The 14596-nt window shown below is 45.7% G+C and overlaps 1 protein-coding gene across 6 annotated transcripts in view; it reads left to right on the plus strand.

Annotated features, from left to right (window-relative positions):
* DAAM2 (dishevelled associated activator of morphogenesis 2) overlaps positions 1 to 14596 on the plus strand; it is a 118733-nt gene that overhangs the window by 67605 nt on the left and 36532 nt on the right. For all 6 annotated transcript variants that reach the window (XM_042986279.1, XM_042986280.1, XM_042986278.1 and 3 more), the window contains exons 3-9: positions 2802 to 2891; positions 6175 to 6249; positions 6934 to 7028; positions 9897 to 10230; positions 11095 to 11205; positions 12396 to 12499; positions 13610 to 13676. In XM_042986279.1, coding sequence (XP_042842213.1) covers positions 2802 to 2891; positions 6175 to 6249; positions 6934 to 7028; positions 9897 to 10230; positions 11095 to 11205; positions 12396 to 12499; positions 13610 to 13676 — 876 coding nt within the window. The remainder of the gene's footprint in view (positions 1 to 2801; positions 2892 to 6174; positions 6250 to 6933; positions 7029 to 9896; positions 10231 to 11094; positions 11206 to 12395; positions 12500 to 13609; positions 13677 to 14596) is intronic.

A 14596-nucleotide genomic window follows, 5' to 3' on the forward strand; every position in this document is an offset into this window, starting at 1 on the left:
CAATGACAGAGGGTCATCCCCAACAGAAGAAGCAGCATATGTGAGAATCTCCAGTCAGAAAGGAGCTTGGTCCTTATATATAACAAGATTCTGAATAACAGGATTTCAGATTCAATCCTAAAGGTGTTAGAAAGCCACTGAGGCAGGATGGCCTTCTAAAAGACCAGAGTACTCTGTTGAGGAAAGGTTATATGGGCAGACCATTAGGAGGGCATTGATGCAATTCAAGCTAAGGAGAATGGTGGTTTAGACTAAAGTGTCATCAGTGAGGATAAAGAGCTATTTCGGAGGAAATATAATAGCACTTGTTGGGCTTGGGGAGTGAGTAGGAATCAGGGAACACCCAAGTTTCTGACATGAGGAACTGGGTGGATGTTGGGGCCCTGTAAAGGACAGGAGATGCCAGAGGAAACTCAAGTTTAGGGGACTGGGATGATGAACTCTGTGCATCAATTTTCCACATCTGTAAAATGGGTTGGTGTAAGTTAATGAGTAAACATTAAGCACTTAGAACAGTGCGTGACATGTAGTGACACTACATAAATGCATGAGGTGCTTGAGGGACATCAAAATAGGCACAGGAGGCAGTTGGGTCCCAGGGGCTGGAGCTCAGGAGACTAGTGGACTGTTTAAGAGAGTTTAGGGTAGTGACAGTCCTTGGGAATGACTGAGAAGTCATCACCTGGGGAAGCATATGGGAAGGAGACCCCAGGATCCAGGATGGTACCCTGAGGGAATTCAACGTTTGATGGCAGGAGAGAAGACAAGTCATCAAGGGAGCCCAAGACGAACATAGAGCAAAGCAGGAGGGATTGCCAGAGAGTGTGGCTGTCATTGCAGAAACCAGGGGAGATTCCATAAGGAACGAATGGTCTGCAGTCAGTCATAGGCTATCTGGGCTGAGCCAGATCGCCAAGAAATATCCATTGATTTAATGACAGAGACCACTGGCGAAAGAAGACAGGTGTATAAATAACTAGAATCCAAGGCTGAATGTAACTGTTCTGAAGTTCAGGAAGGGAGAGGTGGTCTTACCTGGGAATGGCCATGAAAGGATCGCTGGAAGAGGCTGACCATGAGCCTGGGTGGATTAGACCAGGTCCATGGGGTGGGTGGTCACTGTGTCAGCAAAAGAAGAAATGCAGTTTACACTGGGACGTGTAAGGTGCACATATCTTTCTTTTTTCTTTGATTTCTGATTCTGACCATGGAAAGGAGATTCACCAGAAACTTTAAGCAGGACTCTGGGAATCTTGACGGATGTTACTGGGATATGTCGAGAATAATTCTAGGGAAGAACCTTTGTTTAGCATTAGATCTGCCAGAGTCTTTAGTTCCAAAGGCAGGTGAACTGATGGACATTGTCTCAAATTATCTTTGCATGTGCTGCCCAAGATGGCAGCCACTGATCACTTGGGGCTGCTACGTACTTGAGATGTGGCTGGTCTGAACTGAGAGGATCTAGAATAATGAAATACACACCAGATTTTGATAACTTAGATACTTTATGTTCTTTTTTTTTTCAAACTCACTGATCATTTTCTATTAATTACATGTTGAAATGATTATATTTTAGATATTTTGGATTAAATGAATTATAATTAAAATTTAACTTCACCTTTTACTTCTTTATCTTTACTGTGACTAGAAAATTTAAAAAATACATGTGGCTCACATTATAACTCTATTGCACAGTTCTGATCTATAGAAAGGAAACTCTTCAATTGTCTCCCTTGAATAAAAGTATAGGGAAAAGAGATTTTTGATATTTTAGACTCTCATACCTTCTTAGATATTACTTTCACTATTTATCATTTTTGAAAGTATAAAGATTATTAATAGTGTGCTTTATTGTCTTAATGAAAGAATTGCTTTTGATTAAAAAAAAACCTCATAGTAATTGAGTTGAAAAGCACACTATGTTCTCCATGGACCATTAACTGTTTCTTTGATGAGCTTTGGCATAGCTCATGAATCACAGGAGAAAAATCTTCAATAAGAGAGCTTTTTAGAGGCCCTCTAGCACAACCAAATCTACGGTGTCCCTCTGAAGTACCTATAGAATTGGATGGCATCACCCAAATTTGATGACATCAGAAACTACCCAATTCTATTTCTCAGAAAGTGTGGGCTAGCCTGGAAGAGCTCCCAGCCTTATGTGGGTGGAGGGGCTGCCTCTGATAGGCACATGTCCACAGGAAGCAGATCAGTGCCTCCCTGGCCATGGCAAAGTCTTACTGCCAGGAGAATTGGTCAGCTTCTTGTCGTCACCAGCTCTCCTCAGCCTGTGCTGGGACCATGCTGAAGTTTGGAGAGCCAGAGAATTTCTGGGGGAGAAACTCAAAGGCCTGAGAGACTTGCAGGGTGGGGGCAAAACCCAGACATGTAGACTGACTGCTTTCTTTGTCAGGCTTTGACTTATGATGTTGACAAGTTTAAGAAGGACAAGAGAAGGAAGACCAGAGACCTGGGGCAAGAGGGTTAGGAGCAAGCAGAGCAAGGCAGAAAGGAGATGGGCAGGGAGCAGGGGGCCTGGAGGAGGAGGACATATTTGTAGAGACAAGTGGGAGTGGACAGGAAGTAAGGGAAGCGTGGATAGAAGCAGCCCAGCCTTGGTTGGGTGCAAGGGAATGGGAATGGGATAGGGCTACAATTCTAGCAGAAGAATTGCCCTATCATACTTTTGCTGTTCTCTGGAGGAAGGTAGTAGGCTGAGGGATAGGTTTGGGGGGAATTGCAATTTCCTGTAGCACTGAATATTCTAATGTCAGCCATCTCAGACCTCTCTCTTGTCTTTTCAGGATGAATTGGATCTCACAGACAAAAACCGGGAGGCTGTGTTCGCACTGCCTCCGGAGAAGAAATGGCAGATCTACTGCAGCAAGAAGAAGGTGCCGTGGCTGACCCCTTCCGCTGCCACCTTAGGGTCCCCAGCACGGGGCAGCTCTTGCCCCCATGCTTTGCTCGCTCATTCAACAGATATTATACCCCGGCACCATTCTAGGTGTTGGAGGAACAACCATGAATAAATCAGGATAAAAAATTCCCTGCTCTCATGGAGCTTACACTCAGGGAAATGGGATTCTGTTTTTCAAAAACCCTTGATGCAGGTGCCTACTGGGTTCCAGGAGTGGCGCTGGGTCAAGGAGATGACAGTCTCAGAGATGACAATATCACTCCCTTCCCACACCCGCTTGGAGGGCGTGCTGCCTTGTGCCATACCCAAGGGACACTTTGTTGTAAGGACTGAGTTGGAGGTGAGGGTGGCCTCTTCTGGATCTTTGCCCCCCCACCCTGTCCCAGGCTCAGCCTCACAGGGTCACACATCAGTCCCCATTCTCCCCACCCTCTCCTTGCTCTCTTCTCCTTCACTAAAAGATGCCATTGGTCTCCTGAGTAAGGAGTGCCAGGCTCCAGTCTGGCTTCTTTAGCTCTTATCTCCTCCCCTCTGCTTCCCAGCAGTGGTGCTTTTTTCTCTCTTGGTCTTCCTCCATTTCTCTCTCTTGCTCATCTCTTTCTCTCTCTATCCCTCTTGCTCCCTTTCTATTTTAGTCTTTTTCTTTCATTCTGTTTTTCTTGGCCCATCTTCTTCGTCTCCCCTCCACCCTCCCATTTTTCAGACTTGCAGTTGTTCCTTTGATGTCAGAGTATAGGAATTTGGGAGTTAGGACCCAGTTATTCCTGTGCCTGAAGCACAGACCTGCTCCCTCCTGGGAGAAGAGAGGCAGGTGTAGGGCAGTTCTGAGCCATTGCCCCTTCATGTTCCCTAAGCCCATTTGTTCATGGCTCTTATCCTCTTTCCCAGGTTATTTGTCCCATCTGAGGCTCCATGACCTTATAAAATTGGAGGAATTAGAATGCTACACCATTCTGGAATTGAAAGGAGCTCAGAAACAATTCAGTCTAGTCCTTTCTTCTGCATATGAAGAAAGGACAGCCTAGGGAGGCTGCGTATGAAGAAGGGACAGCCTAGGGAGGCAGTGGACTTGCCCAAAGGTCCCAGCCAGTTATGGACAGTGGTTGCACCATTGCTAAAATCCAGACTGGCTGGAGTCCAAGAGCCTGTGGCAAGATGTAGAGGCTGTGCACACAGCAGTCTGGTATACTTGATGCACATTTATTAGGCACCTGGACTAAATACCATACGCTGTGTCCAGGAATCTCATTGTGAGAAAGAAGGTCTTAAAAAAAGCTCAAGTCATGGGAGGGAAGGAGGGATGGAGGAGAAAATTAACTTCGGGAGTAGCTAATCATGTCTGGTGCTTCTCCACTCTCCAAATTGATTTACTGTGAAGTTCCTGTCAGTTGATCTCTTACACGCCTAAAATAAAAAAAAAAAAAAATTACCGAAATGTAAGGACCTCTTGTTCTACCTTCCAAACCAAATTACAAGTAATCTTCCCCCACACTTTCACACACCCCTGAAGTGACACTTCCTCTGTCTGTAAGACCCTCCCCACCTGCCCTAGGTTTAGTAATCTTTAATAACTCTGTCCTTTTAGAGTCCCCTTGATGAGCCTTCTGTGTTAGATGTCCCCAACCTGGGTTTCCACGACCCACTATAGACAGTTCTACCATAGAGCATTTATCACTCTGCCTCTGGCACTAGACCAACGTATGGAGGGCAGGGATTGACATTTTGCTCAGTACTTTAAGGGCTCAGTACAGTGATTGGCATGTAGTAGGTGTTCATTTAATGCATATGGAAGGGTTACATGATGAGCTGGCAAAGGCAAGAAAGTATGTTTTTATGGTACATTTGTTTTTGTTTCTGTGATCCCCTCCCCAAGGTCAGAAGGTAGAATTTGGGGGCTTCAGGCATGAAGAGTTAACACATAGCCATGTGAAGTCACAAAGACCAAATCAAGGCAGCTTTCTCACTGGTCTGTAACTTGGATTTTAGGAGAGAAAATTGTAAAGCCTGAGTAGATGTAGCTGAGGATGCAGGGTAAAGTCCAGGTCAGCTGGCAGACAGGTGGTGTATCAGAGAGGTTTTGGAGGAGGAGGTAAGTTTTGGTGCAGATTTGAAAGTAGGAAATTAGCAGAAGGCAGGTGAGGGGGAACGTCCAAATGGGATGGGGATAGGAAGGAGCAGGGTGTGTGTAATGCCCAGAAGCAGATTCTTTGGCTAGAGGAGAGGGCTAGATTTTCAATGAGCATTAATATTTATTTAGCTTTCATTGTTCTTGCCCATCCTTGGGGAGGAGTTGAGGCTTTCCCTTGGAACCTGAGGGCTGGGCCAAAGGCCTCTGCCCTGGGTTCTGCCTCACAGCTACACTGACCCTTCCTGAGTCTCTCCCAAACCCAGGGCCTTGGAAACCTCTTTCCTTCTTTTCCTAAACTTGCTATTTACTTAGCACCTACCATGTGCCAGGCACTGCACCAAATGCTTTGTATCTGTGCTTCTCCAATGATCTCAGAGAAAGACCAAGTTTTTAAATTTCCAAACTGTCACAAACCAATACTTTTGTAAAATATAGTAAGAATGATCTTATTAGAACAGTAAAATTTGAAAACCCAGATGTACAAGCTATAAGCACAGATTTTTATTCGGTTCAACAGACATAAAATTATATTTTATTAAAAAGACATAGGGGCACATGGGTGGCTCAGTTGGTTAAGCGTCTGACTTTGGCTCAGGTCATGATTTCATGGTTCATGAGTTTGAGCCCCACGTTGGGCTCTGTGCTGACAGCTCAGAACCTGGAGCCTGCTTTGGATTCTGTGTCTCCCTCTTTCTCTGCCCCTCCCCTGCTCATGCTCTGTCTCTCAAAAATAAATAAATGTTAAAAAAACAAAAAGATTAAATTTAAAAAGAGAACCAATATAAGAAAAAAAGAATGTATTTTTAATTATGTATATGTATATAATACATATGTAATACATATGTAATATATGTATGTAATACACACACACACACAGTGTTCATTGAAAGTATATACACCTATGTGGTTTGTGGTTTATGCCCATGTCTTTGGCTGGTCAGTCCATTCAGTGTTCATTATCTACACTCTACCAAGGAAGAAATGGAAGCCTGGAGAGATTTTGTAACTTCCTCAAACTTCTCCGCATCTAGGTGGCACTGAAAAATGAATCTGCTGACAGGGAATGAAACTCAGGAACTCAGGCCATGGGCCTGTCTTGCCAGTTGGTCAGTCTTTCTTCTTGTTCCAGGAACAGGAGGACCCCAACAAGCTGGCGACCAGCTGGCCGGACTATTACATCGACCGCATCAACTCCATGGCTGCGGTGAGCAATGGCTCCTCCCTTGCCCTGGACCCCCCCCCCCCCCGGAAAAGCTATGGTGGAGAGTGATCTTCCCAGTTTTGTCCCTGCACTTCACACCCCACTCAGTGAGGATCAGCAGCTTTCCAGTTATTCCTGAGATTTTATCATAATCCCTCCCTCTCTTGTGTGACTCTAGAGTCCCCCAACCATTTAAACACCCATTAACCAGGGTGCCAGGATGGCTCAGTCGGTTAAGTGTATGACTCTTGGTTTCAGCTCAGGTCATGATCTCATGGTTTGTGAGATCGAGCCCCACATCAGGCTCTGTGCTGACAGCACAGAGCCTGCTTGGGATTCTCTCTCTCTCCCCCTCCCTGCTCTGTCTCTCTCTCTCTCTTTCTTTCAAAATAAATAAACATTAAAACAAAAACATCTATTAACCATTTGTATTTCACACAGTCTTGGGAAACAAGCTGAGCCAATAATTCTCCCTATTTCACAGATGAGGAAAGTGACGTCTAGGACTGGAGCTTGGCTCTTCTCAGAATTTGGTGTTCTTAGTGAACGGACCATTCCTGGAGGCCCTGCCCTTCCTGAGGCGAGGGTGGCTCCTGTGTCACACCTGGGTGTGGGGGGGTGGGGTGGTTCAGGGAGCTGGGGCTCAGGCAGCCCAGCAGGACCTCTGCCCCCTTCCACCTACCTCAGATGCAGAGTCTGTACGCTTTTGATGAGGAGGAGACAGAGATGAGGAACCAAGTTGTGGAAGACCTGAAGACGGCTCTCCGGACACAGCCCATGAGGTGACCCATTGTGTTTCCTCTTCCTACTTCCTTTGGTGGTTCCCTTCCCTTGGTGGTTCCCCTCAATTTCCTGAAGCTTCACCCAATGCTCTGCTCCCAACTCAGTCCCCTTACAGGCTCCACCCCTGGGCATCGCCTAGAGTTCCTCCCACTCAGCTGTACTTGCAACCTCCCACTCTTCCTCCCTCTGAGGAGCTGGGAAGCTGCCAGAGGACGGGCATGCGGGGAGCCAGGGCAAAGAGCATGTGAATGTGGCATAAAACTTAGGTCCTGAAGAGCTATCTGAGCAGAAACTTAGGGCAGGTGCTTTTTTGTCTTGGAAAAACAGAATGGGACATAGGGTGGTGGCCTTATGGACAAGGTGTAGAAGAAAGAGCTCTGCGAATGAGTGCCCCAGCCTAGGGGGAGACGTGGTGTCTGTGGCAAGAACCTGCCATGTAGAGGAGGTGTGATACAGTCTTGGAAAAGGGAATGATTTCTCAAATGCTAAGAAGAAGGACCCTTCCCCTTTCCAGGACCACACTGTGTAAAGGTCCAAAGTGGGCAAAGAGCCATAGATTCTCTTTGTGCCTGGGAGCTGGCTTGCACCTGCTTGTGGGAGCTGACTGTTAAATTTTCAGCAGTTTTGCAAGCTGTTTGTTAAACGTAACTATAGTTAGAATATAACATATAAACTTAAAACTAAATAAATAATATCAAAAACAAAAGTAATTAAGTATTTGAAACTTATTACTCTCTAATTACCCAGTGATCTTACTACAGTTTAGTTTTATGTATGCTCTTTACTGTCATATATACTCTTGAGTTTACACCCATTGTATAAGCATGGTGGAAATATTGTTGACCCTGAACAAGGCAGGTGTTAGGGGCGCTGATTCCCACACAGTCAAAAATCCATATATAACTTTTGACTCTCACCAAACTCAACTACTAACAGTCTACCATTGACCAGCAGCCTTACCAATAACACAAACAGTTGATCAACACATATTTATAAGTTATATGTATTATATACAGTATTCTTATAATAAGGTAAGCTAGAGAGAAGAAAATGTTAAGAATATCTTAAGGAAAATACATTTATAGTATTGTACTGTGTTTGTTGAAAAAAATTCCCATAGAAGTGGACCTATACTGTTCAAACCCATGTTATTCAAGGGTCAACGGTACAATAAACATCTCTTGGAAGGCAGGCATCTCTTTCCAACTTCCCAACTCCACATTCAAAGATGTCACATTGATATCTTTGAAATCAGCTATGCTAGCAGTATTTATACCATGGAAATTGGAAGACACTACAATCGGGCCTTTTCTTCCTTCTTCAGAGAGCCAGTTGTTAAATGTTTACCAGTGGGTCTGCCTGAGTGAATGAGTGAGTGAGTGAGTGAGTGAGTGAGTGAGTGAGTGGTCTGGGCTGAGCTTCCTACTTCCGGAGCCTGAAACTAAAGCCTCAGGAGAATGGGAGTGCCTTAATCTTTCTGGCTGCTCAGGTGTGGGTGGGAGGCTGGTATGGGAAGGGGACGCAGGAAGGATGAGGACATCGGGAAGGAGAGGGGTTGAGAGAAGGCTTCCAGGTTTGTCTTCCACTTCGATTTATTTTTCTTTCCTTTAATAAAATTCTGATTAAGTTACAGTCATGGTGGAAATTCTGTGGTATACAGAAAACATATAATAGAAACAAATATACCCATTTTAACAACTTATTTTGAGAGTATATTCTATTTTGTAGGCATATCTATATAATAATATGGAAGTACAACAAATACACTTGGGATCAAACATATTAATTAGATAAAACGTCTCCCTCAGTTCCATTTATGACCTTTCCTTAGATCATTATTCTTCCACTAAATCAAGTGTTCAAAGCCTCTTGTGTATGTGTGCGTGTACACACGTGTGCCACGAATGGCTCTGGCACTGGATGAAACCTAATGACTGCTTATCAGAATGACGTGTTTAAATAATAAAGTAGATAAAAATAGATAAGATTAAAAATAAGCCAATTAAATGGAAACACAGTCAACCAAATATTAAACATTTGTGAGATAGCAATATATGTGCTGCTTTATGCCTTAAAGAGCAAGAACTAGCAGCTACCATAATTTCGAAGGGCTGATACTTATAACAATTATAATTTGATATGAAAATAGCTGATTTCTTTGAGTGACAAAGTCACAGATTCTGATAATAACCACAGTGTATTGCCTACATTCATCAGCAAAGGAAATGGTACATTTCACATAGAGGTTACCAAAAATAAAAGTCTAACTTTTTTTTTTCTCCATCCAAGTTCATAGACCCCTGCATGTTAGCCATAGACCCCTTAGGAGAACACAGACTCCAGGTTAAGAACCCCTGAACTAAATGGTTTTTAATGCTTTCTGTTACCATTCAAGATAACTTCGCTATTTTCTTAAGGATCTCTTGAAGAGCACCTTTCTTAGCCTCAGTCCTGTGACTCAGTGACTCTGATGCATCCCCCACCCGCCCCCATCTGGAAGTCCTCTTTGTCTTCTGACTGTATTTGTGTTAATTCCCATCCTCACTGGAGATGAATTTTCAGGTTTAACAGCCATGATAATTACAGTGATAATTACTATGGTCATTCCCTTCACGTATACCCCATCGTAGCTATGCAACTGTCAGTTAATGACCTGCAAATTCATGGTATTTAAGGTGCAAATAAGGCATGAGTCTGCTGTGAGGGTGATAGGATTTCAGTGCTTTAGGAAAACTCTATAAATGAGCCAAGTGGCTACTGTAGGTACGACACAGTGGTCGCAGGTAACAGGGTAACTATTGGCAAATGTTACAGAATAATATGCAAATTCAGGATATCGGTTGTGCTGATGGCTCTGGCCTGGACAGGTTTGTGACACGCTTCATTGAACTGGAGGGTTTGACTTGTCTGCTGAATTTCCTCCGGAGCATGGATCACGCTACTTGTGAAAGTCGCATCCACACCTCCCTCATCGGTTGCATCAAGGCTCTGATGAACAACTCCCAGGGGCGGGCACATGTGCTGGCGCAGCCGGAGGCCATCAGCACCATTGCACAGAGCCTGCGCACAGAGAACAGCAAGACCAAGGTGGCCGTGCTGGAGATCCTGGGTGCTGTGTGCTTGGTGCCCGGAGGCCACAAGAAGGTGCTTCAGGCCATGCTACACTACCAGGTGTATGCAGCTGAGCGGACACGCTTTCAGGTGAGGGCCCTAGTGGGGGCTTCCTTAGAAAGACTTAAGGGCCCTTAAGAGATACAGGTTTGGCTGAGAAAATGGATTCCTCACTGGACCGTCGGTTCTTTGAGGCTGGACTATGGGTCTGTGGCTCTACATCTCTGAGCCCCGTGCCTGGCTAATCATAGGGGCTCATCAAAGTTGAACCGAATGCAGTTGCGGGGGCTAAGATTTTAGGTCCTCTGCCTGGGCCAGTGCTTACTGTGGGCACCCCAGGAAGAGTGCTAGAAGCTCATGCCGTGCTTTTTTCTTCTCCCTGGCCTGCCCCAGAAAAGTAATGAGATAGTAAGTATAAAGTGTCTTATGTAGACTCAGTATCAACAGATCTGAAATGTCAGATCTGTAGTACAAACTCCATGGTTTATCTACCAGTATAGGCTATTTGTTTATTCTGTCATCAAACATTTTTAAGCACCTACTCTGTGCAGAAAGTGGGCCCTGACCTTTTGCAGAAGATGCCAAAGAGGTAAAAGGCAGTGTCCGTGCTGTCAAGAAGCTGGGCAGGAAGATTTATGAACCATAAACAGCTAGAGCTGTAAACAGCTGTAAAGTGCCAAGGCAGCACTTCGGCACTGCCCCCACAAAATAAACTAAGCCATGGAGGTGAGTAGAGAGGAGGCAAGGCAGAACTGAGACAGAGGTGTGGAGAGGCAAAGGATGGTTCTTGGAAAAGCTGAGCTTTTGGGAAGGTCCGAGGTAAGCTGGATAGATGGGGTAGAGAGAGTGTAGGGGGTATGCTAGGCAGCTAGAATGGCGGGGGCGCACATGCAGAGGCAGGACTTGTAAGATCCTGAGCCTGCCTTTCCTCTTCGGTCCTGCCTTTCCATCCAGACACTGCTGAATGAGCTAGACCGAAGTTTGGGCCGGTACCGGGATGAAGTGAATCTGAAAACAGCCATCATGTCCTTCATCAACGCTGTCCTCAATGCTGGAGCTGGAGAGGTGAGGCATCTCTTGCCCTTACTGTTTGTGGACTTTCTGGATCCCGGGGTAGTATGTGCAAGTGCCTCCTGGAGAAGTGGCAGAGAAAAAGGGCCAAGACCGCTGGTTGGTGTGGTTTCTACTATCAGCATCGTCTTCAGATTATCTTTATCAACGCTTGCCTCCTTCACTTGGGGCTGAGAAAGAATAGCTTGTCATGTACCTTACTGTCATGAAGGGTTCTTGGGGAGATTCTTACATGGGTAACATCATGCATTATGTGTAGTCTGGACAAACCTCAAGCTTGGCTGGCTGATGCTGGCTTCTCATTTATGGAAGGAGGGCAAGTGTTGGTTCTTTCTAGAGCTTTCTAAAGACCTACTTCTGGACTCATTTCCGAGTTGGCTTGTCATGCCCTCTGGAACCTTCTTTTAGGGGGTATGGCTCCTGATTTTCCTTCCTTTGGGGTCAGAATGGGGTTCTCAGGCCATAAAAACAGCAACAGTTGAAGAAGACCTTGAAAAGCAGGTGAACTCCCCAAATGCTAAGGGGATCAGATACCCTGATCAAAGTCAGTTTGTTGAAGGACAAAAAGGGGCAACTTAATGATCTCTACTTTTCCCTCTTTTTTGCTAGCATGCTTTTCTTGCATCCAGTCCTGATGAGCTGAGTTAGGTGAGGTGGGTTGGGGGAATAATCTGTCCCTAAGATGCTGATATCACCTTGGTCAATACTAGCTGTTATGACTAACATTTGTTCTGATTAGTTGGTGACCATACTTCATTAGGTAATTTTTAATGAATATCACCCCTGTAGGTAAGTAGTATCATTCCCATTTTAAAGATGAGGAAACTAAGGCTCTCCCAAAGTCACAAAACTAGTGAGTGTCAGAGCAGGGATTTAAACCAAGATTTATCTGATGTCAAAGTTTATATTCTACATCACTCTACAGTGATGCTCTTTGATGCCAAAGGCTGAGAAAATTGGTAAGAGACTTACAGAAGTGAATCAGGAAACCTAATGGGAGTAAATAACAAGGTCAAAGGTGTCTCCTCCCACCCTTTCTTGAAACTCTGGGACTAGAAGTAGTTCCAGATGGGTGGTTGCAGGTGGTGTGGGATGATGACTGGAGTAGTGATGAGGGGGCCACTGGGGACTCTTGTGGAAGAGCCACAAGCTGATGAGTCTGTTCCTCCCTTGGGGACCCCCAGGATAATCTGGAGTTCCGCCTACATCTACGGTACGAGTTCCTGATGCTGGGAATCCAGCCTGTGATTGACAAACTCCGGCAGCACGAGAATGCCATCCTGGACAAGTAAGGCTCAGCCATCTGTCCCCACTGCAGATGTATGGGAACAGTACCTCAGTTGGGGATGATCAGGACTTTCAAGGAGGCTGCCCTTCCCACTGGAGACCACCTGCCATACCCAGTATCAATGCAGAATCAGCTCTGTGGCGGGGGGGTGGGGAGGTGGATAGCAATCCCACCTCCTTGTCCCAGATCCTGTGTCCCTGCCTCCTCTCTTTGCTGACCCTCTTTCTCAGCTCTGATGTTATAGGCAGGTGAACCCAGTAGTCCTCAACCATGGCAGTACCTCCCTCCCAGGGGACATTTGGAAACGTGGGGGTGTTCTTTGGTTTTAAGACTGGCTGGTTGGGAGATACTAACTGGTATTGGCTGTTGGAAACCAGGAGTGCTAAACATCCTGTAGAGCACTCCTGCTTAGCAAGGAAATGCCCCAGCCCAAATAAAAGTCCAGATAAAGGTCCTTGTTGATGAAAGGGTGCAGTTAAATTCCTATATGTTCCCAGTGAACTCTGTCCCCTCTGGTTCTGTCCCATTGATATAGACTATTTTGTTGTCCTGGGTCTTAAGGGAAACAGGATAGATCCTTTTGAATTGGAGTTAGGGAGTGGTTGGGGTAGAAAATGAGAGAGTTTGGCTTTGAGAGCTGTCATGGGGACAGTATTAGAACCCTGGTGATGGCAGGGCAGTGGTCCTTGCCTGGGGGCAATTTTACTCCCAGAGGACATTTGGCTATGCCTGGAGACATTTTTGAAGGTGAGGGCTGCTACTGGCGTCTAGGGGGTAGAGATCAGAAATGCTGTTGAACGTTCTACATCTCACAAATAAGCTTCCCACAACCAAGGATAATCTAGCCACAGATGTCAATAGTGCCCAAACTGAGAAAGATTGATCCTAGGCTAATGGGACCCTGGGCTGGCCTCCCTAAGGAAGGGACATGGGATTCTATTAAAGAGGAGAGTGTTGGCCTACAGAAAGGTGGCTTCCGTCTGGTTTTTCCTTGTCCTCACTGAATGAAGCTTTCAGATTTACTTGGTTGGGGGCTCAGTGGGACTTAACCCTCAACCAGGGATGTCATGGAGGTAATATCTAGTCTCTCTATCCCTCCATCCTATCTAGGCATTTAGACTTCTTCGAGATGGTCCGGAATGAGGATGACTTGGAGCTAGCCAGGAGGTTTGACATGGTGAGGAGCCTGAAGGAATGGGGTGACTGCAGGGTGGGGGGTCCCAGATGACCCCACAAGCATCTTCTCTGGATCCTGTGCTGTGATAGGTCCAGTGTTGGCTGGCTTCCCTGGTGAGTGGCCCCCATGGCCAAGGCTTACTTCTGGAGCCCAGCAGTGTGTTGGCTCTGTGGGGCCTCACCTGGTAGGGCATCTCCCCTGCTGGGAGATTGCAACCCCCAAAGGAAAGAGAGCCAGTTCCTACGCATGATTAGTCTCAAATGCCTCTCCTGGACTTTTCTCCCTGCCTTCCAGCAACTTCCCTGAGTCACCTTTCCCCATCACTAACCAGATCATGCTTCACCAACCAAATTGACTTTTTATTTAGGCCTCAGTAATCCTGAAAATACACAGTTTGGCTGCTTAAATAATGTATTAGAAAAGCTCTACCCAAATAGAAACCTACTTCTGGTGGTGCAGCAGTCACCAGGCCCCATCCCGTTATATTGTCACAAAAGCCCTGATTCACAGATAAGCAGACTGAGATTAGCTTGCCTGCTGCCACACAGTGAGAGGGTAGATCTTGGATCTGAACCCCAGTTGTGTGCAGCTATTCTACATGGTTCTTGAGTTGTGTATGCCCATTTCTCTTAGTTTAACTAATAGTTCTCAGCCAGGAGTGACTTTGCTCCCTCCTCCCCCTGTGGACATTGGCAACGTCTGGAGACATTTTTCGTTATCGCGACTGGTGTGAGGTGGATGCCACTGGCATTTGATAGGTTTTGGCCAAGAATGTTGCAGAACAGCCTACAGGGAACAGGACAGCTCCCTACAACAAAGAATGATCCGGTTCAAGATGCCAATAGTGCTGAGGTTGAGAAATCCTGCTTCATATAATTAGGACATCTTCCTCCTCCTTTTCTCTGAGCCTCTCTCTCTCT

This window comes from Panthera tigris, chromosome B2 (assembly GCF_018350195.1).
Source record: "Panthera tigris isolate Pti1 chromosome B2, P.tigris_Pti1_mat1.1, whole genome shotgun sequence".
Classification (NCBI taxonomy): Eukaryota; Metazoa; Chordata; class Mammalia; order Carnivora; family Felidae; genus Panthera; species Panthera tigris.